This window comes from Folsomia candida, unplaced genomic scaffold, assembly GCF_002217175.1.
Source record: "Folsomia candida strain VU population unplaced genomic scaffold, ASM221717v1 Fcan01_Sc003, whole genome shotgun sequence".
Taxonomy (NCBI): Eukaryota; Metazoa; Arthropoda; class Collembola; order Entomobryomorpha; family Isotomidae; genus Folsomia; species Folsomia candida.
Window position 1 is genome coordinate 4440361 of NW_019091195.1, and position 26914 is coordinate 4467274.

General features: G+C 36.9%; 6 protein-coding genes across 9 annotated transcripts in view; 3 read left to right on the top strand and 3 right to left on the bottom strand.

Moving 5' to 3' along the window:
• Positions 1 to 45: 45 nt before the first annotated feature.
• Positions 46 to 3459, top strand: LOC110846278. Of its 3 annotated transcripts, none has more exons than XM_035850362.1 (7): positions 46 to 179; positions 310 to 350; positions 413 to 512; positions 576 to 739; positions 824 to 2159; positions 2252 to 2364; positions 2467 to 2653. In XM_035850362.1, the coding sequence occupies exons 3-7, from the start codon at positions 470 to 472 to the stop codon at positions 2641 to 2643; spliced, it is 1833 nt and encodes a 610-aa protein (XP_035706255.1). In that variant the 5' UTR covers positions 46 to 179; positions 310 to 350; positions 413 to 469; the 3' UTR covers positions 2644 to 2653. The 3 variants fall into 3 exon arrangements, with proteins under 3 accessions (XP_035706255.1, XP_035706254.1, XP_035706256.1); XM_035850361.1 differs by adding an exon at positions 3415 to 3459 and having other exon boundaries at positions 84 to 350; positions 2467 to 2658; XM_035850363.1 differs by adding an exon at positions 2782 to 2796 and having other exon boundaries at positions 84 to 350; positions 2467 to 2658.
• A 1060-nt stretch (positions 3460 to 4519) lies between these two features.
• LOC118434801 (keratin, type I cytoskeletal 9-like) lies at positions 4520 to 5863 on the bottom strand. Its single transcript, XM_035849084.1, has 2 exons — positions 5839 to 5863; positions 4520 to 5088 (listed from the first exon to the last, which is right to left on the bottom strand). Exons 1-2 carry the CDS (start codon positions 5861 to 5863, stop codon positions 4520 to 4522), a joined length of 594 nt encoding a protein of 197 aa, XP_035704977.1.
• Positions 5611 to 8907, bottom strand: LOC118435117. The gene is made up of 5 exons (XM_035850458.1): positions 8394 to 8907; positions 7361 to 8283; positions 6861 to 7281; positions 6540 to 6718; positions 5611 to 6441 (listed from the first exon to the last, which is right to left on the bottom strand). Exons 1-5 carry the CDS (start codon positions 8593 to 8595, stop codon positions 6052 to 6054), a joined length of 2115 nt encoding a protein of 704 aa, XP_035706351.1. The 5' UTR covers positions 8596 to 8907; the 3' UTR covers positions 5611 to 6051.
• Positions 8908 to 9147: 240 nt separating this feature from the next.
• Positions 9148 to 9891, bottom strand: LOC110846811 (cilia- and flagella-associated protein 58). The gene is made up of 2 exons (XM_035850394.1): positions 9793 to 9891; positions 9148 to 9717 (listed from the first exon to the last, which is right to left on the bottom strand). Exons 1-2 carry the CDS (start codon positions 9856 to 9858, stop codon positions 9223 to 9225), a joined length of 561 nt encoding a protein of 186 aa, XP_035706287.1. The 5' UTR covers positions 9859 to 9891; the 3' UTR covers positions 9148 to 9222.
• Positions 9892 to 16669: 6778 nt separating this feature from the next.
• On the top strand, positions 16670 to 18614 carry LOC110847469 (high choriolytic enzyme 1). Of its 2 annotated transcripts, XM_035849409.1 has the most exons (6): positions 16670 to 16974; positions 17036 to 17131; positions 17206 to 17512; positions 18056 to 18096; positions 18181 to 18308; positions 18388 to 18614. In XM_035849409.1, exons 1-6 carry the CDS (start codon positions 16734 to 16736, stop codon positions 18490 to 18492), a joined length of 918 nt encoding a protein of 305 aa, XP_035705302.1. In that variant the 5' UTR covers positions 16670 to 16733; the 3' UTR covers positions 18493 to 18614. The 2 variants fall into 2 exon arrangements, with proteins under 2 accessions (XP_035705302.1, XP_021950111.2); XM_022094419.2 differs by having other exon boundaries at positions 16670 to 17131.
• Positions 18615 to 20421: 1807 nt separating this feature from the next.
• The window catches only part of LOC110846812 (dynein heavy chain 5, axonemal), a 29461-nt gene continuing 22968 nt past the window's right edge, over positions 20422 to 26914 (top strand). Inside the window, exons 1-19 of the mRNA XM_035849093.1 lie at positions 20422 to 21413; positions 21489 to 21653; positions 21738 to 22272; positions 22362 to 22498; positions 22622 to 22662; positions 23179 to 23244; positions 23361 to 23445; positions 23610 to 24062; positions 24143 to 24278; positions 24372 to 24513; positions 24549 to 24709; positions 24800 to 24921; positions 24992 to 25188; positions 25256 to 25400; positions 25496 to 25634; positions 25731 to 25892; positions 25984 to 26193; positions 26270 to 26581; positions 26647 to 26735. Coding sequence (XP_035704986.1) covers positions 21198 to 21413; positions 21489 to 21653; positions 21738 to 22272; positions 22362 to 22498; positions 22622 to 22662; positions 23179 to 23244; positions 23361 to 23445; positions 23610 to 24062; positions 24143 to 24278; positions 24372 to 24513; positions 24549 to 24709; positions 24800 to 24921; positions 24992 to 25188; positions 25256 to 25400; positions 25496 to 25634; positions 25731 to 25892; positions 25984 to 26193; positions 26270 to 26581; positions 26647 to 26735 — 3513 coding nt within the window. The 5' untranslated portion in view covers positions 20422 to 21197. The remainder of the gene's footprint in view (positions 21414 to 21488; positions 21654 to 21737; positions 22273 to 22361; positions 22499 to 22621; positions 22663 to 23178; positions 23245 to 23360; positions 23446 to 23609; positions 24063 to 24142; positions 24279 to 24371; positions 24514 to 24548; positions 24710 to 24799; positions 24922 to 24991; positions 25189 to 25255; positions 25401 to 25495; positions 25635 to 25730; positions 25893 to 25983; positions 26194 to 26269; positions 26582 to 26646; positions 26736 to 26914) is intronic.

Below are 26914 nucleotides of genomic sequence, written 5' to 3' on the forward strand. Positions count from 1 at the left end.
ATAAAATTTTATTATATGAAAAACAAAGTATTAAACTTTTCGTTAGAAGGTTAGATTCTCAACTCGAAGGAGGAAAAGTGAGACTTTTCAAAGTCTTCTTTTCCATCAATCAAGTCAGTCTCACGCACAATCCATCAGCAAACAAAACCCATCCCGTCTCGCTCATTTTTCATATTTGGGTAACAGAATTCATTTCACTCTGATTTACCATATTATTATTTAAGTACCAGCTGAATTGATTGAAAATTAACAACGAAAAACATTTCCTTTTCTCGAAGTTCTTGATCCTTTATCTGTTGAACTTTTTAGCTGTCAAGCAAATTCAAAATTGGAAAATAAAGTTTCTTAGCGTAAGTTGACACATTTAAGAGTAGAAAGTGGTTGATCAAAGTCATTTTTAACTAATTAATAGGAATAAAGTAAAATACAAGTAATAACCTAAAATACACAAAACGAATTTGCTCAACAAATGGACCCAGGAATGGATTCAGAATTAAAATCGCTGAGAAAAAGTAACTTAATAATACTGATTAGTTTTTCTAAGATTTTCCAAGCGAAGCTTTTAAACATTTCAGAGTTATACACTTATCATAATCGGATACTGGAAATCGAAAGGCAAAGCCGACTGAGCCGAGACGAATATGAAGTTCGTTTTAATAACAAAAGGCGAAAATTGGACAAGGATAAACCTCAAGTATTCGCATTTGAAAATTCCATCACTCCCTTGAGCAATGAATACGTAAGCATAATAAACCTAATTTTATCGGCAAAAAACCGTATGTTGTGTGATTACTCTAATTTCTGGCCATATTTTTCCCTACAGATATTGGAAATGATATCAAATTATCTACCATCGCAAGATCTAAGAAATTCGCGTCTCGTCTGTAGTCTGTGGAACAAGGAAATGTCACGGGCTTTGACCTCACGACAAACGTTAATTGTTACAGAGAACGATTGTCCTGAAGCAACTTCATTTATACAAAATGCAAGAAAAACCTCCTCCGTTGCACTGGGAAATATTTGCTTCTTTGATATTCCAACTACTTGTCCATTGTTTAAGAAATTGATGGCGTTTTTTGGATGGACACTATCGGGACTGAAGCTGGAAGAATGTATGTCGAATTTAGCTGATTTGGCCAAAGTTCTCATTAATCAAGCTCCAAACTTGGAAAGTTTTTCCTACAAAAACCGTGCATCACCAGAATCCCAGCAAGTCTCAACTCTTTTCAGAATCAAGCATCATGTGAGCAATCCACATTTACAATTAATTGAACTTAAACGACTTCATTGGGATGAAGAATTTGGGAAAGTCGAGCTGGAAGAAATTATATCCATGTGCCCAAACTTGATTGAGTTAATGTACAAGAACTCGTGCATTCCATGTCCATCAAGCTATAAGAACTTGCGATGGGACAGTTTAACAACACTCAATTTTTCTCCACGAGATGAACTCAGAGATGAACATATTCTAGCGTTGACCAATCTTCAGTTAAAATTACGAAGACTGACCATGTTTGGAGTCAACCCGTCTGTAAAATCTAGAATGCTCAAGCTCCAAAAATTGTTCACATCAATTTCCAAAACATTAGAAAATTTAGAGTTGTTTCAACATTACACTATCGAATATCGGTACAATCCGGCATTTGACACTCCATTTTTCGTCACCAGGTTATCTCGACTAAAAAGACTGAACGTGGATTTTTGTATTTTAAAGTCTCTCAAGGCCTTTAATTATTTGCCTGCACTAAAGTCATTCGAATGCAAAGCCAGGCATTGTGATGATTGGGAGGCTCTTTTGGCAAAGAAAGGATTTCCAGATGAAAACTTGAATCTTTCTTATCTCAATCTCGGAAGTATAGATTCACAGTGTCTTTTAAAGTTTACAAGTTCCTTCAAAATGTGTTCAAACTTAGAGTTGGATCCGGAGTTGATTGACGATAAAGCTATGCGAATTATAATCAAAGGCTTCCCACATTTGCAACAGTTGAAAATTGCCAAGCTAGGACATGTCTCGAAAATTCCATTGACCGACTGTGGTTTGTCCGGGCTAAATGCTTCAACATGCAAAAAATTGTTAAACAGTATTGATTGTGGTTCTGGAATGAACCAAGATAAATTATTGAAGCTAACAAAATTTCCTGCCATCTATCACTTAAAAGGTATCCACTCATAAATATTAAAATAAGTATACAATCATCATATACAGTGGCCACAATTAAAATCGCTGACACATGTTATTTCCTATTGACAGACTTAATTAGACTCGAAATTCAAGCTGACAAGTCATTACTCACCGACATTTCTCTGGTCTATGGAATTGTTAAATGCTCAAAACTTGCAATTCTCGGCCTTCCAAGATGCAATGTAAGCTGCACAACTCCCTCAGCTACATAGTTCTTTATTTTGCACATTTTTATAATTAGCTGCCAAGTATATGTGTTAACACAGTATAATTTTTTGCTGCAGATTTCCGATATTTCCGTAAAAGCCATCCAGGATAACCTCAAACTCACCCTTTTGGATTTACGAGTTTCTAGGTGCCCAAAAATCACCGAGTCAGCCATAAATTCTCTGCGAAATAGTCACAAAGACATGATTTTACAATCGGGTCTTCTTGTCTATCCTGACCTAAGTGCCAGTTGATGTTTTTGTAGTTAGGTGTGATATCCATACCCCGGCCAAATATTTTTTTATCCTACCCTACTCATGTTGAGCTCAACACGAGTAGGGTAGGATAAAAAAATATTTGGCCGGGGTATGGACTAAAATTATTATTAATAGGGTCTCCCAAGTTTGTAAAAAAGATCTGAAAAAGCGAAAAGCTAAAAAATCTGAAATCCGCTTTTTTCGCTCAATACTTGACTGTCCCGATTTTTTATCGCTTGAATACTCAGGAGCAGAGAATGGGTGGTCAAGAAACTTTGGAGTTTCTTTTAAAATTTAAATTTGCTTCATCTTGGATATGATAAAACAACTATCTAAGATCATGTAAATCCAAAAATTACCAAAATGGGATGAAAATAGGATTTTTGGCAAAGGTTTGAATGCGGTAGTTTTAGTGGTTGCAATGCTTTTCAGGGGGTGTGGCGGGCGCAGGTGGGGCAATGGAATAAAATCCTCCCTCACTTTTCATACACTCACCTGATATTGCAATATATTCCATAGGGCATCAAAATCGGGCGATGTCCCCTTAAACATGTCTCTGAGAGACTGATTTTTCACTCAAAGTAGTAAAAAGAGCGAAAAAATCATCTTAAAGTAGATTTTATTTTTGAGCAGAAAAAGCGGAAAAAAGATCGGAATCGCATGCGCAGTGCGGTTTACAAAAAGAGCGAAAAAATCGTGAGCGGAAAAAGCGATTTTTTTTACAAAGTTGGGACACCCTAATAATATGAACAATAATGAACATATTAGTGAAATTCATAACTTGTAATAAATTGATTTGACTATTAAGATGTATGCTCATTGTTCCTTTGTCCTTACATCGTTTTTAAATTGCATGCAATTTCATTTCCTGTAATATCTTGCATTCACTAAAATTATGCAAGTGACGACATCAGAAGAAGAAACGTGGTAACTTTAAAGTTTGACTGACTGGTGTGTAAATTACACAATGCAATCATACAATTTCATGTTCATCGCCAATAGCCATCTCTCAAAGAACTACTTTCTTGCACAATCATAATTTTGGTAAGTAGTAAAAAATGTCTTACATATTATGATAGCTTGTTTGAAATTTAAATTATAAAACTCTTGATAAGACAAGGTTGATTAAATTTTTATTAGTCATTCAAGTCGAGGTTTTGCTGGCTTACATACAATTACAAATACAGCTTGATTGAGCTTATCTCTAATTTATATTTTCCAACAGGTGAAATGGATCCAGCCGAAGGAAAGAGGGATAAAATCCCAGAGGAGGAGGAAGAAGCCCAAATAGGGGCTGCGGTAGCAAAGGTCGGAATATTCGCCATGATCCTGGGTCTCTTCCTTCACATCTTTAGGTATTGCATATTGTAATTTATTTAAGTGTAGTAGTAGTATTATTGAATTAAAATATTATATAATTTTTCGTCTAGAATGATCCGTGGAAGAAAACCGGCTTCAAAGTCCAGTTAACTCGTACTTATCCCTTAACTTAACATCCAGTGCAATTTTCATGAGACGACGCAAATGAAGTAGGTGACCCAACGTTATATCATTTGTGGTCAATATCCTTGTTACTTATTTACGTATACTTAAGAACAATTTGGATGGGGAAATAATCATTAATCGCTGACACTGACATTTATTATTAAAAAAAACAGATTAATTAAAGACTGAGGGTAGGTATTGAATGAGGTAATAAATATATAACTATAAACTTTTCCAGTACGAATTGTAATCCAATCATATGTCAAATAAACAAATAAATAAATAGCATATTACTGATTAAGTAATGATAGTAAGTGCCAAGTCCTTGTGCACATCATAAAAAAATGCATTGATTCCTGACGATGTCTGTTAAGGATACAAATGTGTATTAGTACCCTCCACCACCCCCAGCGTTCAAGTATGCGTTGCCATTATCGGAATAGTCACTGGCATATTTTCCCCGATATCCTCCCCCGAATCGATCTCCACTGGCGCCATGGGCATTGCTCGCGCGACCACGACTTCCGCCGTACTTGCTCCCACCAGAATTTCCACCCCCGTGTGAACCCCCATTCTTACTCCCATACTCCTTATGATCCCCGTCCCCATAGTTGTCCTTCTTAGCACGGTTGTACGTCGACGAGTCCGAATATCCTTTGTTCCCTTTGTACGAGTCTGTATGGTAGTAGCCCCCTTTCCCCTTTTTCCCGTCCGAGTGACGGTTGTGATTCTGGTACTGAGTTCGCTTGGGTTTAGACTTGTGGTTGTAAGACTGGCGACGATTTTTCTGACGTGATTCTTGCGTCTCCAACTCAAATTGGACTAAAGATGGAGCATTTGAATTGGAAACTGGTTGATGAGCTATCACTTTGTTGGGAGACACGTTAAGTGAAGAAAAAATCACGATTGGTTTCTGGATAGTTGAGTTTGATTGTGTAGCTGTAACGGGACTGGGAACTGATAGGGAGACAATAATGCCAAAAAAGATAAAAATTCCCGATATCATTTTTATTTTGTGTATTTTAGGTCGATGCTTGAAGACTAATATCGTTGAATAAAATGTGTCACTGTCGACTCAGAAATTACAACTATATATTTTTTGACGGCATGCGTTGAAATACTTTTGGTTAGGGTGTAGCAGCGAATGAAAGATGGAGAAATATTTAAAATAAAAATTCACTCAAGGAGGGATGCCAAACAAATTACTAGGTTATGCAATAAAGTGTAATGCACACTTCCGCTATTCAAAAATAGGCAGCCACAGAGTACTAAATAAATTCACAAAGCCAGTCATGCAAAGATAATCATGCAACTGATGAAATAGGGTCGAATGGATGATATTAGATAAATACGCTTTTAGACTTATGCAACATTCATCATTGTCATTTTAGAATTTAAATAATTATGCATTTGACAAGGGATATCAAATTTTGACAAACTCTCTTAAAATAATACTTAATTATACTTAATTATCTTTATTTTTAAAATATTCAATTATCTTTCAATTGCAAGTAAGTATACAAAATATTATTTGCAAAGAACACAATTCGATGAAGATTGAGCTTTATATAATGTAATATTAAGGATACATAAATGGAAAAATTAACTTGATATTGAATGTATACAATTGCTACTCCGTAATATAATACTCCTTTACAACAGAACTGTAAAATTTGAAGAAGAAACAGAACACAAAAATGCAATCACTGAAAAACATAAATAGACAAGACATTATAAAATAAATTGCCGGAAAACAAAATAGTACATAATCAGGACTCTCGAAGAGTGAGAAAATTTAAAGTAAGACACAAACACACAACGTAAATAAAATTATGGGATACTATGTGTAAGTATGCATCATCAAAAAATAAACGCTTGTTAGCAAATAATTGATTAGTTTTCCTTCAAATTTTCGGCATGTTAAAAGCAAATATTCAATCTGCAGGCCTGGCAAAGATCTTTACGGTGATGATGATGATTTTCAACATTTAAATTGTGGTGGTTGTTGGTGCTGCTGCGAGTATTTGATAATCGAATTGATTTTTTGCAATCATTCAGGAATTGTTCTGGAAGTGCAATACCGTAAAACTGATTACACACGAATTCTAAAAGCCTTTTCATTGCTCTTTCGATTTCTTCAGGATAGCATGCTGGTTGTTGATAATTCTCATCTCGACATGGTTTCCTTTGTTTATTCATGCATATTTGTCCAAAGATTTTCATGAAAATGAATCCTCGACGGGAATCCTTATTTTGTTTAAACGCAAACAAAATTTTCCCTTGTTTTGAAGTCCATGGTGTACTACAGCTCTAATAATACATTTTGAGATAAACACAATACATTTTCAATTGACGTGAGTAAAAATAAGCAGCAAATATATACTATAATATAGTATTTTTTTACGTACTCTGCAGCAAAATCGAAGCTTCGTAGTGATATTTAATCCGACCCATCCATCATCTGGATTTATGTTGAACTGAGGCGCACCTTGCAAACGCCAAATGTCTGGGAGAAGTATGCCAAAATGTTCAAACATTTTTGCTTGCCACAAGTACTGTTGTCCTCCAAAGAAATCAGAATCGTCAACTAATGATAAAATAGCAATGCTCAATTAGCTGACAAGGTTATTTAGAAAAAAAATCGATATGCCAATTATTATATCAATCGTTTTTTTATTAATATGCTAATTGTAAACCAGTGTATATTTTAAATAAGCTAATATACATACCTGAGGGAGGAACATAGTACTCAAGGTTTGAAGGAGGAGGCGCTGGAAATTGCTTGATGCCAGTTACATCAAATGTGTTATCCACGTAAGACAACTCGTGCATATTCACGTGGACTCGATCATCCACGATGAATCCATTTTGACTCAATATGAGATTATCCTCTGTCATCGTCCTTATCTTTACTCGATTCGACACATCCGTTGGAGACCATACTACGTCGCTAAAATTTCCCACTGCAGATGTTGAAGCGGAATAGTTAATATTGTTGCCGGAAAATGATTCATCGTGTCCAAGGGATCCGTATGAGCAATCACTGCCAGAAGTCGAAGGCCTCCTTGATCCTGATGAATCTGAAGGTGCCCAAGAAGATAGAGACGTAGTTGGAAGATGGCCAGAATAGTGCGTATTGATAGGATACGTCTATATTAATTAGACAACATTATGGAATAACTGACCATGATAATAGGTTGATAATAGTGAACAAAATTAGAGAACCTACCATCATGTCCGAATCTGAATTATTCATAACCCATTGAATGTCTGAATTATCACCAGGAGGAGGAAATGCAACGTTTTCAAAACACGGCGAAAACGATTGGTTAGTAGACAACAAATGTCCTTCGTTGTTATTGTTGCAATACCATTGATTTGGAAATGGTTGCAAAATTTGTGTACACCTTGTCCCACCATCCATTGAATGCAGTACGTTCGTCGGTACTGGAAGAAATGACGAATTTGCAATCGGTAGAAGTGGTTGCCCATTTCCGTGAGGAATAAATCCTGAATAAACACCGTCTCCTGAAATTGGTAGTGGTAATGGCTGCGAACATTGACCAACATTAAAATTTGGAGTAGGCCAAACTCTTTGCAGTTGTTGCTGGTTAGTTGGTATCATTCTATTTGGATTTCCAATCGGGTAATTAGTTGGGGGTGTTTGGAAAGGCATTGGAAATCCAACATGGCTGCCCACTAATGCAAATTGACGATTGTTAAAAATTGGTGCAGGCATCGGCATCGGCACCAATTGCACTTGGCCTCCATGCAACATTGGCCCATTACTGTGTTGGAGTGGGTGAAATTCCATGTAATTGTTGTTGAAATGGTGAGCAGGTGCGATAGGAAAGCCAGCTTGTTGTTGAGGTAGCATGATGCCAACGTTATTATTATTATTATTCGTCCATGTTGCATTCGAATATGGTAGTTCAATTCCGTTGGTGAAATGATATTCTGGCGAAAAATGTACATTCGCAGTGTGTCCAGCAAAGGGATTGTGTCCAGTCGAGTGAGATGGACACCCGCAAGCTTCAACGGAGGCGAGATGAGACGACGGAGTGGCTACGTGCAGTATCAGTTCGTTCACCTCTTTCTCCTCCGCTGCAAAAGTCTCCAGACAAGCAATTTCTTCCTCGCTACTACTAGATTCTTCGATTGAAAAAAATGGTTATCAATTAACTTATTTAAGTGATGATAATTATTTATCCATTTTCACTTTTGGGTAAATAAGTAAGTAGTATATTATGAATGATTCTTACCAAACAGATCATCCTCATCTGACGATTCAGTAGGAATGTTGGTGGCAGTGGAACTGTTCAGGTTCTCCTCAACTGAGACTTGGATAACCTCCCTAACTTCATGGTCGCCAGTATTTTCCCCTCCTTCATCTTGGCCACGTTGTACAACCATTATAACTGAAACAGCGTCTAGGATGATTTCTACCTCTTTTTGATAACACATATACTAACAAAACAAACAAAAAATAGAGTTTTGACAATTTAGAATAAAATAGAGCTACTACTAATTAACCCACTTGAACATAGAATAATACTACATTTACTACCCTCCAACTATATCTAACTTTTAAAAAAATTCTAAGTTCCAAATACGCAATATACTAAATATCATAAAATAACTTATCAGTCCAGTCTTCTCGCTTATCCTTAGTAGGCCTGCCGTGGGTTTTCTAAAATTTCTGTGAAAAACCTTCCAAAATTTCCAAAACGGAGTGAAGAGCGAACGTGTCTTATTGCCGTGAGGAGGAGGTGAGACTGGCCTTTGGCGTCCGCTTGTCTGCCTCGAATGACTTTTTGGGTCGATGCCCTGTCCTCCTCTGGAGTCCACCACCACCTACTCTGCTGCCACCACTAATGCGTCTCATAAAATTGACTCAAAATTCTAGAAAAAATCTCACTTATTTTGAGAGCATCAGAGTTAATCAGAGTTCAAAATGGAGAAATCCAATCAACTCTATACACACATGACTCCTTCCATTTGTACTGTTTGCAACAAACCAGGATTTACTTTGTTTGCTATTGAATACTTAAATATTACATGCGTTATGTCGTAATCAAAGTTTTAAATGAGCTATGATATTAATTGGTCATTTGGTCCTTCTTGACGGTCATTGTAAGTTTCTGTGGTGCTTGATCTCTCACTTGGCTGCGGCAGGGCGGAAGAGGTAATGGCGAGAAGACTAGTTTTATTATTGCTTCCTATGGCCTTCTTCTTATTCTTTTTGCTCATTTTGTCAAAGTAGGCCTTCTTCAGGGCGGCCATTTTCTTACTTAAGATGCTCACCTGACCCCGAAAATAGGCCGTTTGAGCTTCGTTTGCATACATTTCATGTTTCAGATTGTCCAGTTGTCGCTGTTTGGATTTGTAAAGGACATCGTAGTAGAGCCGTTCTTCACGCGTTTCTTGTCCTGGAAGGTGTTTCGTCACGCCGCGAATGTCCACGTAGATGTGCTCTTTGTCGGCGATGCGAAGGTTTTGGAGACGAATGTGCTCATTATGATCGACAAGTCTTTGGGTGACAATGTTTATTTTCTTGACGAGATTGTACGCGTCTGGATCGATGGCCTGTAAAAATCGGGGGCAGGGTTAGACTAAGGTTTGTTTAAGGGTTAGTGTTAAGCTAGTTATGAAAAAACCAACTTCTAAAACTCTCCACCGGTGAATGTTGATTGGGCGTTTCAATTCGTCTATGATGGCATTGACCATGCATGTTTCTTTTGCTATGCAATTTTCTAAGGCCGAAATTTCTTGTCTGAGCTAAAGTAAAGTTAGTTGACGAATTCATTAACTTGCGAATATATCAAAATTGTTTCATATGTTCATAATTACCTGACCCACGTGGCTGGTATTTCCCTTGAATTGCATTTGAAGCTGTCTGGATAGTATAAGTAAATGAATAATTTTTTGGAGAAACAAAATGTTGGTGACAAAGCAAAACTGGATTTGTAATCAAACCTTAAACCGACTATGGATTGCCGAATTTCTCTGATTTCTTTCATCATGTTGCGGTAATGATAAGCTCCAATGCGCACCATGGAGTGAAGCGTTCTCCAACGTTCCCAGGTTTCACGGAGCTCCTTTGAACACAAAATAGGAAAAAATTAAAATTAACAAGAAATATGCAAAAAAACTCTTCTCCGAAATCACACCGTTTCTTTGAGCATCAACTTTCTCCTGTAATTGAGTTTTCTGTATTCCGCTCCCGTGGCGTAGTAGCGTTGTGTTGAAATCTCGTTCTCGCCCGTGGCAATGGCGACGCTGAGGGTGGACCTGTACAACACAACAGAAATAATAAAATATGTAAGTTTTAACGGTGTATAATGTACGGTGCTAAAGTGTTAATTACTGTTGTGAAAATAATAGATGTAGAAAACTGAAGAAATATTTTCGTTACCTCTCAACTTCCAACGCTTCCGTCTCACGCTGTGTGTCCACTGCCATATGGTTCATTCGGTTCGCCTCAGTTTTAAAGAAAGCCGTCTCCTTATCCAGTCTGTCCCGACCTGTGCCACCGTCAACGATTAGCTTTGACCTTAATCAGTAACTTCACAGTTGGTGTGTATGTATTTATAAATTTAATTGATTACGCTCTTCCTCCCCAATGATGGCATTCTTTAGATCCGTTTCTCTGTATTCTTGAGTATACTTTTCAAATTTTATGTCTCGGATGGCCTTGGCACATTGGGTGATTTCATTCTGTGAGAGGAATGATTATCATTACTGAATGCTGTGAAGATAAACTTGTGACTCAATATATGCTTACAACAACATCTCTCAACGCTCTTTCACTGTACTGCTTCTCAACAACGACGCCTTCATATGCCAATTGGACGCTTTTGGCCGAGTCCTCCAATTCGCCTACTCTTCGTTTGTGTTCCAAAATGGAGAGGTCCAACCGTTTGATGAATTCTACCCGAGACGCAACGGTATAGGACAACTCAGTGGCTTCGTGGCTGTAGTAATCTCGCTCCCTTTCCAATCGGTGGATCGTCGTGGTTTGTGACACGATCTCTCTTTTGAATCCATCCAGCTCGCCTTCCAAGTTATTTATTGCAATCACATTAATTTTCATTTGATTTTCGTGTTCTCCCGTCACAGCTGCGGCACGCTGAAGGTTCCGATTGACCACAGTTCGTTGCTTGTCTAATTCTTCGACTTCTTTTTTACTATCCGCCAATCTCCGCTGAGCTTTCTCCAAATCTTTCTCCAAAAGTTGAATCTTTGTTCTCAGATTTTCTCTCTCATTCTCCAAAGCGTCTAAGGTTTCCTGCATGGCTTCACATTTTTTCACGTTGGCAATCCTCTGTCTCTCTGTGCGGGCCCCTTCCATCTTTATCATGAGTATTTCATCCTCTCTCGTCTACATGCATGCATTAAAGAAGAAGAAAGTTCATTTTAGACACATATTTAAAATTAGAATGTGTACCTTCAGTTCAGTTTGTCGTTTGTAAGCGTCACTAGCCAATCGTTCAACTAGAGCAATTTGACCGTCAACGTCTGCTCGAAGTTTTTCTTGTTTTCCCATCGCTTGTTCAGCTTCTCTTGCACTCACGTCATTAACCACCTGGAATATTGCACAACAAATGATCTAACAAATTGCATAAATAGGTATTTCGCAAAGACATACTCTTTGATCTCTTAGGGCGCGCTCTAGTTCGTCAATTTTTGAATTGGCTTCAGACATTTGTTTTTCCATAGCGTTCAATTCTTCGGTTTTGACATCAATGTTCAAAGAGGTGTCCTTAATGGCCTTTTCAAGTCGCTCCTTTCTTGCTGTTTCTCTCATCAATGCTTCCGTTTGGGCGATGGCTTCCTCGTCTGCAAACTTGATTTGTTCATGAAACTCAATTTTCTTGTCGGCTTGTCTCAGCTTTTTTTCTTGCAACAATGTCATTGACGTTCTCATACGAGCCATTTCTTTCTTAAGGGTGTCTCGATCTTCTGTCAATTTTTTCCGGATTTTTATTAACTCGTTCAATCTATCACCGTGAAAGTGGATAATTAAAATTTGCAACATTATTGTTCAACAATTTACAATTAAATTAATATTCATACTCTGCTCTGCCTTCCATGTTGGCTGCAGCCGTTATATTTCTATTCTGGAATTAAGTACGAAACTAATTATGTTAACTGTACCTGAAATTATAAATTTTCTTGTTAATTTACCAGAACGATAATGTCGGCTTCCAATTCCTCTAATCTTACAGCATTTCGTTTCTCCTCGGCTTTACTGATATCTATGTAAAATGAATTATTAGTGGGGAAAATGTACATATAAATATGTATACTCATACATTTACACTAACGTGCATACCAACTAAATTCCATGCAGTTTCAAGTCGTTTGCCAAGAAGTACAGCTTTCTCCGGATTATCTTCTGCAATTCGAATCAAATTTCGGGTTTTCGCCATCGTGTCTGCTACTTCTACCTGTGACCAATCAATAAAATGCTGATCCAAACTCTCCGCACATACATCTCGTAGACTTAAAGTGATTTATAGCGAAGTATTTACAGAAAGTTGAAGATCTTTGTGTAGCAAGGTTTCCAAATTGTCATGCGATTTTTGAACAGCATCCCAAACAAAGTAAAATTCCTCCTTAATTTCCTCTAAGGGTATTCCATTTCGCTGAGCACTTTCTAAGTCACTGATTATACTCTCGAAAAATTCTCGTAGTTTGAGAAACGATTTGTCCTTGAATTTAGATTTTGGGAGGAAATCCTCCATATCTGCATCGTCAAACTCGCGTGCATCCTCCTCAGCAAGTTCGATGAGGAGAGATTTGTTGGGAGGCGCAATCGCAGCCGTTTCCTCCTCGTTACCTCCCAATTGAAATTCCCCTGCGCTTTCTTCCGGTTTTGTTGACAGATTCCCTGCAGATTTTTTACTATCGCCACCTTTGTCAATCCCAACATCACTATTGAGACTGAGTCGCAGTGACGTTTTTGCCGTATCTGCCTTGCGTTGATCGTCAGAAATACGTCGCGTCGTCTCATTTTCCTATTATTTGCAGAAAAGTACATTACAAAGGAACATATATATGTACGTTATTTCAATTAGTCAACTTCGATGGCATCGACAGAAAGCTTTGATTTCGTTGGTTTTGGTGAGACTTCTTCCTCCTCATCGTCTTCGTCCTCCATTTCATCATCATAGACCGACTCCTCCTCATCCGACATTTTATTGCTACTTTCACCCAGACTATTGCACACACAATTTCAATTCCAATCAGGCTGAAATTATGCAAACCAAGTATTGGCGAGTAAATCAGATTCATGAATATTCCTGATGCCAGTTTCCAAATTATTCATGTTCCAAGTTTTATCGCTAATGTCGTCAAGGCTGTCGAGTTGTTCAATCATTTTCGGTAACACGCACAGCTTTATTTCTGAGAACATTATTAAACTGAATCCACGAATGGGACGATTCAGTTTGATGTTTGCTCTCTTTGAGATATGTTTTCTTATAAATATTTTCTCAGAAAAAACTGTAACGAATTATGTTGGTCAATGTCGTTGTTCTCGTATTTTTCAGTTCTATTGCCATCGCCGTAATTAATACGAACGCGGTTGTAGTTAATAATTTGGTATTTTACATACTGCAATCTGACTATAAGAATTGTTTAGTTTTGTTCATTCAACGACAGAAGTATTCAGTTTTTGATTTGCTGCAACCACTCTCGGAACAAAATCATCCTTACAGTATTAAAAATTTTATAAATTCGTCGAATGTTTCTTCAACCGTAGCCGTTCGAAAAATCCCCCTGCGATTCACGAGAAATGACTGTAATCTAGTAATTCTTGACTTATCGACTCCTGAAATTCTAGATGCTCAGTTGGAATTCATTACGCAGTATAGTTTCCCTAATCGACTACATCAAACCAGATTGATATTCATGAAATGGAACGACGCTACAGCAAATACGTCGAAATTGTTGCTGCAGAAAAAACTCAGAGATGTCCCCTTAAAAATGGAAATACAGTTGGTGAAAAGCAATCATGGATATGATCGCGCCCTACTTTTAGGATTTTGTGAATTTTGCAACAGACATAATTCATCTGGTAGCAATTTTTCCAACAATTCAAGCACATATCCCAACAACCAAAGTACACAGGTAATTGGAGGGTATGACGAAATCACGGGGTATTGGAGGCACTCTAATTACTTCCCACAGGCTACCATATTTGGAATGACAAATATTAGCGTCATTTTCCCCCTAGAATTTTTCAAACGGCACCGATTCATTCGTCCAAGATTAGCTTTTTCGCAACTGCAAAGAGTCTTATTCCAGGTTGTTTCATCACTTTGGATGGTTTTGGACCATTCCAAAGTAGCATTTACGAATTCTGATCCAATCGGGTCAGAATATCACCGAGAACTTGACGACGCCTTGAAGAAGAACAGAATGTCCCTTGCGTTAATCTACTTTCTCGATGAACTCAACAGCCACAGACTGCAAACCACGACGCATTACACGTACTACAGGCGGACAATTATTTATCGAAAAATGAGAAAGGACACGGCAAATCTTTTTTACTCAAATTTTAGGGAACCTGTAATAAATTACTTTATCCCACTTTCATTCGGTGCAAGCATTATCATCCTTTTGTCACGAAGGTGGGATTTGGTAACGAGATTCCGATTACCAAAACCTATAAACGACATGAAATGGAGACGACATGGGCGAAAGAGTCGATTGTGAGGAAATAATTGTAAATATTAATAGGTATATGAACGGATCTATGCTAATATGTATTGTGACATTTTGTTTTGTAGATCAACCTTCATCAATATATTTTGGGACGTTGGTCATTTCATGGCCCAGCAGAAAAAATTTCCACAATTATCTCTAAACAAATTTACTCCTTCTGCAACGTTAACCTTAGTATTGGTCACTCTCTTTGCCATCGTAGCAAATTGGTTCATGAGACTGGCCCCTCTTGCCGAGATTGTGAAACCAGCTCCAAAATTTCAACTGCGGTCAGTAGAAAATTTATAAAATAATTTTTATGCAAAACTTGATTTATTTGAAATATAGGACACCGGATGACATTTTAAACTTGGTACGAGACAGCTCCAAAATTCTGGACCGTTCAGTGAAGATCATTAGTGCGATTAATAGGACGGATTTAAAAGAAATTTTCTCCGTCTCTTACAAGCAGAAGGCAATTCTTGTGGACAAAGTATTGAATGAGGCGGAATACAATGTTAACCCAAGTGATTGTTTGGATACGGCGAAATCAGACAACAGAACTGTATTCGTTATCTGCATTGGAATCCTAAACATTTTGGCTGGAGCAATGATATCCGATAACTCATTGGATGCCCACACTTTAGATGTACGCGAAGTAGGATCTATGAAGTTTTGTAGTTATGCATTTTCTCCAAATTTCCCTTACACACATTTATTTAGCAGGAAAATATCGCAGTTAGTTAATTCTGGGATTCCCGATCATTGGGTTGAAGAGGTTGTGAGATTATCTGTGGCAGAAAGCAGAAAAAATGGCAACAAGACGCAATCCAGTAAACACATCCAGAAAGTTAGTAATTCCTTTGTTAACAGCCGAAAACAAGATCCGGTTAGTTTCCATCTACGTAGCATGACCGTGACCATGCTCACATCGGACTGTGTCATAATTCTTGTAATATTTTGCCTGGAAATATTGCTTCATTACAGGCGCACATTCTGGTGTTTTGTTTGGAGTGTAATCGTATGCATTTTGAAGTGGGCCAGAACCTTGTTATTGGATATTCATGACTTTATGTGGGAAACAAATCATGATTAAGTAGAAACAGAAATAGCATAGATATATTAGTTTCTCACAATTTGCATATTTTGTGACTCATGATTTACTCATGTTTTGAGTGTTGTTGTTCTGATGGAATTCTGAAAGTGCGTAGGAACAGACAAATTCAATTGTATTAGCTCATTAATGTAGATTGGATGGATTTTATTAATCAACACAAAGTAAACTAGAGGTAGTAGATATAAAATTAAAGTAAATAAGTATTGTTAACAGGTACCTCACGTCATTTAAATTTCCCGAAAAGAATAGCGCAATTGTAATGAAGTGGGAAAACTTAAATCGCTATTTTATTGCGAATACTGCGTCGTAAAATTTGATGGGATTTCAGCATATTATTGCTGAGATGATGAACGATTCCAATTTAAACATCAACAACAAATGGAACTGCCCAGTACTGAGTATTTCTTAGCTTTAAGTACGTCTGTGTGGCACCAACCATAGGTACATATGCATTGAAAGTGATTTGTCAAATATTTGATATTTGCATATTACGTAATGTCCAGTCAAATGCATAATATTTATGCATACACAATTGATCGTAATGATGAGTTCATTCAGTTCATCCAGGATTAATAACTTGACTACATACTTGAGACGCCTGGCTGAAACTAATAAAGCAAAAAATAAGAAAATGAATGAATCTGACGTGTTCACAATAAAGTGGATGCTAATTAACAGTAATGTTTACCCTGGTTTTGTCAAGATCCGAAATTTCCACATGTATGGGGTTTTTGTACTTTAGATGGCAATAATAAACAGACCTACCTATATATAAATGAATTCACTTTATTTAACAATTATATACAACCATTTGCAACGGAACACACACGTTTGCAAACCTGGCTTCAATATTTTTAACACCGATATTTTTACTTTATTTTTTGGCTGCATTTTTAACATGATTTTTAGATTGTCATATGTTCTAACGATGATTGAAATAGTGTCCACCATAACAGAAGCCGATAGTAAAGCGATTCAAAACATGGAAGCTGAACCATACACAGGAATTAAAACGCGTAAGTATGATATGGATTGAGATAATATATAAAACTTCATGAAAAATGTATTTCAAAGCAGATCATTCACTCCGATCGCGGAGATCAGCCTTTCTAAGGTTATCATGGACCAGGAACGAAAACTATGGAATAGTGTTTGTCTATTCAAATGAATTCTGTAAGTGCAACATAATAGTAATGAAATAAAATACCATATGAAATATATATAAAATCGGTCGATAAATTGTTAAGCTAATCAAGAAGTGGCTGTTATTAAGTCTGCGGCAGAAGAAATAGCCAAATTTGCCTGCTTTCCTATCAACGTGTTCTCAAATGCTAAATATGCAAGCGTTGGAGGCAATGTTCAGAGGATATTTCACAACCACGTATTCATCTCAAGAAATCAATATTCAGGATGTAACGCTGATATCGGAATGCTTGGTGGACGACAACGCTTGAACTTGGACCCTTGGCTTGGATGTGCTCTTAGAAAAGGAACTGTGATGCATGAAATGATTCATAGTTTGGGGTTTGACCACGAACAAAATCGGCCTGACAGGTAGAGCCAGATCTTGCAAAAGTTGCATAGCTAGCTTTCATACTTAAGGGCCTGGGGGAAGTTGCTTAGAAATCACGTCAACTTTGACGATAAAATTCAGCAATGCACAAGAGGGCAGATTTTTTAAATTATGTTTAATGCGTTAATCATATCTTTAGATTTTACTTGAGTTTTTTTTGACGATCTGCCCTCTTGTGCAGTGGAGATATTTGGTCGTAAAGTGAGGACAAATTGGCTTAGAATTGCCAAATTAATGGCAGGAATTGCATTTTGAGTATCCATGGAACAAAAGAAACAACTTTTTTCAAAAACTTGAGGGACTTGAGGGAAACTTTTTCAAAAGCAGTGACAAAACCAAAGCTTTTGAAATAGAAACGGTGTCAATTAATTGTGGTCGTAACCTAACAGAGCGATAATAATCTTGGGGCCCTGGCAATTATTGTTGCTAACATAAAATCAAGTAAATCTTCCCCCGGGCCCTTAAGTAGCAATAATCTCTCTGCGCTTATGAAACATTTTTTAACTTTATTTTTTAATTGACAGAAATAGTTTTGTGAGAGTTCATTTTGAGAACATTCTTCCTGGTAAGATGAAACACATGCAAAATTAAACTTACGTATGACTTGAAATCAAATATAAACTAAATATTTAAATACCCAACGAAACAGGGGAGCAATATAATTTTCAAGTTAAGCCTAACGCCATAGCTCTTGGACCTTATGATTATCACTCGATAATGCATTATCCAGATTCGAGTTATGCTAGAAATCCACGATACTCAACAATCTCCTCCACAGTAAGTCGTGTTAATCACTTATTTGTGCAGCATATAGAAAATAAACCTTATCTAAGAGTTATCTAATGCATGATTACAGTTACGAGGATACAGTGTTCCACACTATCCTTTAACGACGCTGTCTCAAACGGACAAAGACAAAATAAGAGCAATTACTGGTTGCAAAAGTACTACACTGTTCTGAATTTTGCATGTGTAGGGAAAAAAATGTAAATTCCTTTTATACGATTTGTTCTTTTTTTATTATTATTTGCACATAATAATGAACGTATCTTGTGAATAAAGTGATAAATATCGAAAATTTAAGTATGGAAGAACTTAGTTGAACTGTTGTGGGTAGAAGGGACGAGGTCGGTATCGGCCAGGTCGGTTGTTTCCATTGTTGTTTCCATTGTTGTTGCCATTATTGTTTCCGTTGCCGACACTGCAGACTCGTCCACATCCATTTGACACGCATCGACCCCCTCGACAGTCGCCATCACTCCCACATTGCTGTACACAAATTCCGATTTGGCGTCTCTCCCGTGTTCCACCTTCCGGAGCTGATTCGACATATGCTAATCCAACGACCACAAGGAGGAGAACTGCAATGTAAACCTTCATTCTGAAACCAATAATTTAAATTAGTCCGACGTTTTCAGATGCAATTTTTAATGAAGCCACAACTTGATATTCACATCTTGTAGATTACAATTCGTAATAAATACTTACGTCGTTTATTTATTGCAATCAATCAGAATTCGACTAAAGGTATGAGTATGTATGCTGTAGGATGGATTGCAGATTGTGACTGACGTTTAAATGGCAGAACCTGGGTCTTAAATATCCAGAACAGTCGGCTACTGCAGGATAATGAAACGTATAGTACATAGTTCGTTGATAGGGTAATTGTCATCCAAGAAACTGAGTTGCATGCAAAAAATGGGACACGAATCATCCAGCATAATATTTGCGGTTAGTGAGTACAAATTGGTAGTATGTAGGAGCGTATTTCGCGAGCCAAGGTCTGTAATTAACTTATGTATTATTGAGTCAAATGTGCATTCGAGTATATAGTGGAAAGTTTTTTCTTAAAAAAACAATATATGCCCCGAGGTAAGTAGTCTTGAGTCTTTTGCAAGTGGCAATCTCCAATTGTACGACCAACTTGAAGACAAATATATTATAAACTTTTGTTTACAATCCTGAACTGGAACTTATGTACTCGTTATGTCTGCTTGTCTGAGTTTCCATATGATGATAACAGGTATGAACGATTTTTACCAAATTGGTAAAAAATGAACATGCATTGTAGATGGGCAATGCAACGAAGGGTTTGTCAAATATGAGATGGGTTCTATTTTAGGTAAATAAATTTTTGAAGTTGAGACTGGTGGGGGTCACTTTCGCATTAATCTAAAACTTGAACTGTATATGAGGTTGCTGTGATGTAATTTCGAATAAACGAAATCAATTAAGGTAACTTCAGGTCAAGCTAAAAGTTAATGTACTCGTTGATACGGTAGAATTTTCTTGTGATCAATACTTATGCTTACATACTTATATGTATGAAGTGGAAATTTAAAAATTGTAATGAGACATTTCCTGACTTTCAGGGTATGAATGATTTTTTCTTCTTCTAAATGCAGATGCGCTAACAAAGGCAGTGAATAACACCATTCTTTGTTAAATAAATAAATCATAAATTCTTGTATTGGTAAATCCTGGTTCGGGCTGAGCAGAGCTGTGAAAAGATGGTTTTTATTCACATCAATATGTTGAACAAGTCTAATCTAATATATTGCACCATTGCACGTTTGAAAGACTTAATAATTTTCAGTCAGTACAGTGACAGAGTTCTGGAATAACATGGCTATTTTTTGCACATATGTACATAAATAACAACACAGCTTTTTCGCTAAATATGTATATAAAACAAATTACTGGCATTCATGGCCACATCCGTTGGAGAGACAAAGCGTATTCGAGGGACAATCAGAATCTGATGAACACAGTTGCACACATTTTCCTGGTTTGGCTTGAGCGACGGATGCGACAAAAATAACCACAAGAAGTGCGACCCACAGGACGATACCTCGTCTCATTTTCTTTATTCTATAAGTACAACAATGTGCATTATATGCTTATTAAAGATTATCCCTCAAAAATTATAATTTGTGTAATTGTTTTACCTTTAATTAAGTACTAATAGATTATGCTCTCCCAAGTTGCCCACTTCCACGAAATGCTAACTTAATTCTGATCAAATTATTCTTGGTTGTTTCAACCTTAAACATTAAGTAATGCTGGAATAATACGTGTGCATACTGCGCAAATCTACATGTAGCCAAAATCATTCCAAGAACTGGTTTATGAAAACTGCTTCCACGAAGAATTACATTCACGCCGTGCGTCATTGCATGCAATTTATATTCAAGGCAGTCGATTGTTCAAAATAAGTATTTTGGAAGTATAAATTTTTCCAAACGTAAAAATTCATTGGAGAAATCATTAATCAAATATGCGCATTAGAGCACAATTCTGACCTTTTCTGATCTCTATTGATTTAATAACAAACGAAGACAACACGAATTGAAGAAGATGCACAAGAGAAGTTCGAGATTGATTGATCGATCAAACTTTCCTATCGTACCAGGATCAATGCTTATCCTTCAACTTTTAAAATGAACTGGTGACTGGTGCATTCTACACGCATTGATCGTACATACATACATATATTTAATTTATGCACCCTTGAGCAGTGTCTCTTTTTGCAGCACTCACTTCAATTTCAAACTTTAAATCGTATAATCATTACTTAATTATTTTAACTTTCTGGCAACATAACTAAACACACTTTAGCGAGTGAAATTAGTTCTACAATCATAGCCGCACTTTAAGCGGTTCGCCATGGCTGGTGAAAAACGTAGAGGAGAAAGTGATGCTCGACTGGAATATTGCTATTCTTTCTTGTCCGAAGCAATCGACTTGAATCGAAATGACTTATCAACCAATATTCACGAAGGAGGATTGGGTCCAACATTCAGCGCCATGTTTCAGCCAAACAGCCCTTCCTCTTTCCTTCTTTATCATCAAGAAGATCCAGGCGACGTTTCTGCAGAAGTCGTAAATAATTTTATGCATTTTATGAACGAGTCTCAATTAAAATTTCTGCTATGGTCATAAATTGTAATATTCCAGCCAGCAGTTAAAGGCCTTAGAGCGAGTCCACCCAAACAGGTTGGAGCATCAACTTCGAAGAAAAAGTTGGTTGCTGCCGACGGAACAAAACCGTTGACAGGCATCGGAGTGTACTTTCTGCGACCAACCCCATCGAAACCTATCACGGAGGAAATTTACTACAAGGTTGAACTTATCGCACAAGTTATAGTAAAAATAATTCTCGATTTAGTAATACCCTCGTATGTCAGAATCTGTATGATTTTACAGGAACTGATTTGTGGTAGCATCGACAATAGGCAAACGGGAGGATTACTACGAACCATATTCAAAACGTTGCAAAATGTCTACATTCCAGCTATTTTGGGGATGACAGAGTCCGATACAGAAGCAGATGAAAATGTGCGAACCATTCTCAGAAATCGAATGATTCCAGGGTTGAGATCTTTCTGCAGTGCGTTATCCGTTCTGGAAGCAACTCAAATTCAAAATCAGTCAATTCTACAGACGGAGAAAGTTTTCACGGGTTATGAACAGATTGAAGATATTCGTCGCTTTGCAAAAACGCCGGAAAAAGTGCAAATTCTTGAAAGAACAATGACAACCTGGATCTCGACTGTTTCTCAAATCGTGGCAGAGTCGTTTAGGCTTCGGAAGGAGCTAGATAGTCACGGGCCTCAGGATGAGGTCGAATATTGGAAACGTCGGTCATCCCTCTTGTCAATGTTGGAGCAAAAAATTAACGGTGGAGAAATGAAGTTCACCCTACTGACACTTTCTCTCGCTGGTTCTCCAATAGTCAAAGGTTATCCATTATATTTATACGAGTGTGGTCCCCCAAATAAATTGGATGCGATGAAAACTTAAAATTGGCTTTTGTTTAATTGATCAAAGAGTGGAAGGGGCTTGAAAGTAGAATTGTCTATGTTCTCAACGAGGCGAGGGACACGTCAGCCTATATCGATAGGATTGACCATATTTGTCACCCCTTGTATCTTGATCCACCATCAATAATAAACAAAATGGTCAACGTAAGTTACTTTATATCAGTAGAATTTTAATTAGTAGTAAGCCCTGCATCCTTAGTAGAATTATTATATAAATTAAATGGGTTGATATGGTACGTTATTGACTCCGGTTGATTTTTAATTCAGGTCTTATGTCAAACAGTCATGCTCATTCAGACATCCTCCATGTAAGTGCATACATATGTGCATAACAATGTAGAAGTTAGTAGTGCTTTGTATTTATTTATTCATTCCAATGACTCAATTAAATTCCAACTGACTCAATTCTATGTTAATTACGAGTTAATTTAGTTGTAAATCATGTAGTATCAAGTATGACATAAGCATAACTCTATCATTTTCGTATATGAGACACAAATTACACAATTCAATAATGCGAATTAAATTGTGTTTGATATATACAATCACCTGTAAATGTTTTACAACAAGTTTCTTTCAAAACCTACCGTCGAGAATAAAATGATGTCAAAAATACATTATGATCGTAGTTTTTTATGCCGGGGACAAAATCAAGCGAGTTAAGATTATGCAACTGGAGTATGAAATTATGTTTTCACGAAAAGCGTTTTTCTGCTGATTTTGTTAAACTAATAAATATTTAGTTACATTTTCCCAATATGGAGAAAAATTTAATGAAACATTTGAAATATTTGTTTTTAATTTTATATTGTAAAAAAAATTAGGTTTTACAACACTTCTGAAAAGCTGTCTCATCTTTTAGTCAAAACCACTAATCAAATGATTCACAGGTAAATTTAGTGCCAAATGATAAATTGAATAATATTTAATCAATTTAACGAATTGTGCATCTATTCATTACTAAATCATCAAACATTTCATGTCATGTTAAATTTTATGTTGGCAGATGCAAGACGTACTTAACGTTAGGTGGCAAACAAACAATTTGGAGTCAACCAAGGGACATAGTCCATGAAAAAATACTGCATTCTGTAAGTTGAAGTATAACCATGTGCATATTGATTAAATACTGAGACTTCAATAGAAGACGAGCGTTTCGTAGGCCTGCATGATTGAATCCGTTCGACATGTAGACTTTAAAAACAGGGAAAGCGTTTACATTGACTTCATTTAATCTTGTACTCTTATCCAATAGATCCAACTCAATCGCACCTACAGGAAAAGATTCAAGTATCACTACGAAAAAACCAGGCATCGAAGAGAAAAAGGCTTTTGCATAAGTGAACATTACGTTTTTGGAAAGTTCGACGGCTTTTGCGAAAGGCTAAAGAAAATTTTGATTATTTTTGAAACACTGGACGGCTATGAGGCATTATTCAAAACTCATGTGTGTGGATTGCTGTGGGATGAAACTATTGACGAGAGAGAAAAGGAGTTCACCATCAATATGAAACTTCTCACCGGACGAGAATACGACTATCTCAATTATCGTGACAAAGATTTTGACGGAAATTTTACCGACTTCATGGCAAAGACCGAAGAGTTGAGATCATCTCTGAACAAGATGATTGAGAAGGGTTATCAAAACATTTGGGAAAGTCCTCAGGCAATAAAATTTTTAAAGCGGATTGAAGAAGTTAACAAATTTGTGAGTTTGATATGATTTCCATCCTACAAGTACTCGTAAATACCTAGGATAATCATTATTAAAGTATATTGTCTTTCCAGGTTGACATCACCAGTGTTGAGGATAAATACGACAGAATCGCGAACTATTTTATCAATCAAATTAGAACCATGAAAGCCATGTTTCAAAGAAAAAAACGAAAGGAAAATATCCCACGCGGCATGCCTCCTATTGCTGGTATGCATTTTATACTTAACCTTTAGCAACAAATTATACAGTAGGTGTGCCGCCCACTAGATAATCTTAAGTCTTGATTTATGAAATTTAAAGGAAAAATCATGTGGATAAGAGCAAGTGTCCTAAGACTCGAGTCATTCACGAAGGAGTTCGCTGCACACCAGCAACTGAATAAATTACCACAATATAAAATCCTGGTCAAGGAGTATAATTCATTTGTCCTGGAAGTTGCAACGTATGAAATACGCTTTTTAAAAAAATGGCAAAAAGAATGCAAGGTGTAAAAAACATATTACAAAGCTCTCAAGATTTCATGTGTGTGCCCACTCAAAGCCTTCTATTTTTTAAGTTGACCACTGTAGAAGAGCCGTTAAAGGACAACATATTGGCTTACCAAGTAAATCAGCGTCCCATTGTTAACTTAAGCCCAGGTAAACTAAATATTTATCTTTAAAAATATGCATTCATAAACTATTATTCGTTTTATCATTCGTTGGTTTACTCAATTTTACATATTTAAGTTGTGGAGTCGTCAATGCTTGAAGGGGACTCACTTGTGAAACTCGCTTGTGAAATACCACTCCCCACGAAAGTTATCTTATTGAAGACGGTTCATTTTAGATCAGTCAGTGATAAGTTGGAGGTAAAAAACGTCTAACCATTTTGAAATACGTGGCAAATGAATTGACGCGTTGCGCATTTATTGGTTACAGATGATACTGGATCGATTTTCTTTAGCTGTTCAACGCGTCAAGAAAGAGGTTCGACCTCTTCTATTTTCGCAAATATTAAGATTAGCTGCATTATTGCAACCGGCAATGACTACGATCAACTGGACTAGCAATGTGTGGGAGAACTATTACAAAGAGTGTGTCCAAGCAATGGAGGATTTCAACACGCTCGTCTCTCAGTAACTACAATTGATTGAATAAATAGTCAGAGATGCCATATTGTGATCCGTTTTAACTTTGATGTAGGATTCATGACATTTTCGAGCATCAGATTAAAGGCACTCTACAAGAGATGGAGGGCTTTATTCTGTGTGCTCCATTCATTGAGCTACCCTGGGGGTTGGACGACTTTCTCGACCGTAATTACAAAAGCGTCCGAGAAATGGCAACGGTACATGCATTAAAACACATTCGGAGAACTTAATGACCTTTTACGAGTCACTGTAAATATAGAAATATTTACTATACTCGTGTATACTTGTCAAGGTTCTGAATGAAAAAAGTCTCCATGTTCGGGAACTGGTGGATGAAGTTATTTTGCTAATTAACAAGTCTGGACATAAAATTGGCAAATCCATTATTCAACAGTTTGAACTGGAAAAACAACTTCCTTCTATTGCCGAGTGTAATTAATTTAAATAAATTAAACAAATATCAAATTATTTAACGTCTCGTGTTTGGTATTAAATTTATCGTTGTGCATGATTGTCATTTATTGCAGTGCTGGAACTTGTGTCTCCTGACATTTTAACACCTGAACGAAGTGGCGGAAATTCAGCCACGGGAATTCCAATGGGTGGGATTGGAGCCGAGGGGGGCTACGGGTCTCCAGGTAGTCAGAGGAATCAGCCAGATTGGTCGATTGTGGACCATTTGTTTGAAGGTAAGTGAATCAGTCATTAATCTTTCGAGTCGTCAGCGTCCTCCTGTTCAAATTCAGATATGTAATAAGCAACTTCATGTTGATTTCACAGCCCCGCATTTAATTTACGGGATCCTCCATGGAAGAATATCCAAAGAAATCAAGGAATTAACGAAAAATGCCACGGAAGATGTAAAGTTGTATTTCTCCCGACAAGTCTTTGACATCATTGTTCAAATAATAAAAACAAGCATAGCACTCATTCGAAGGCGCTTTGTTGGGTCAAAGGGGTCTAAAAAGGGGTCTTCAATGTTTTTCAGTGGTAATTACGCAGCTACGCACATATATAAATACGCATGCAAATAGTAAAAGTCGATAATAATAATTTTCCATTATAGTGACACGAGACTGGGAAGACTCTACATTTTTTCAGGAAAAACCAGTATTTATCCTTGAAACGCAGCTTAAAGGGTCTGCAGTTATTATCAAGCCTACAATTGAACAGATTCAGGATGCAATTACTCAAGTAGGCCGAATTATTGTATCGTCTGCAAAAGGGATATCGCAGTGGAACTCTTATGGGCTGGAGGGACATGAGTACTACTCCAATCCAGTTAATGAAAAGAAGGCGAAGCGACGTCAATTATATCGAAGCATTAGCCAAGATCGAATTGGGGCAGCTGTCAAGCCGTATAATTTCTTTTCGCAATGTAAGTACTACTTAACCAATGAATGAATGCACAAACTGTACATATAAATGTCCTTTCGTTTCCAGGTTGTGAAAACAAGGAAATTTCCAAGTTTACAGCAGCATTAGCAAATTGCACACAGATCTTCAGAGATAGCTTCCAAGAATTTATGAAGGTATGTGCATATATCTTACGTATTATACATATATATTACAATAAGGTTTTTTCGCCTAGTTTTAAAGGTAAGATTAATTAGTTAATATTTCAAGATTGAATATGAACGAAATCACAAATAATTAATAGATCAAGGGATATGTAATCGTTCATTATTCAATTTGTAACAACATCATGGAC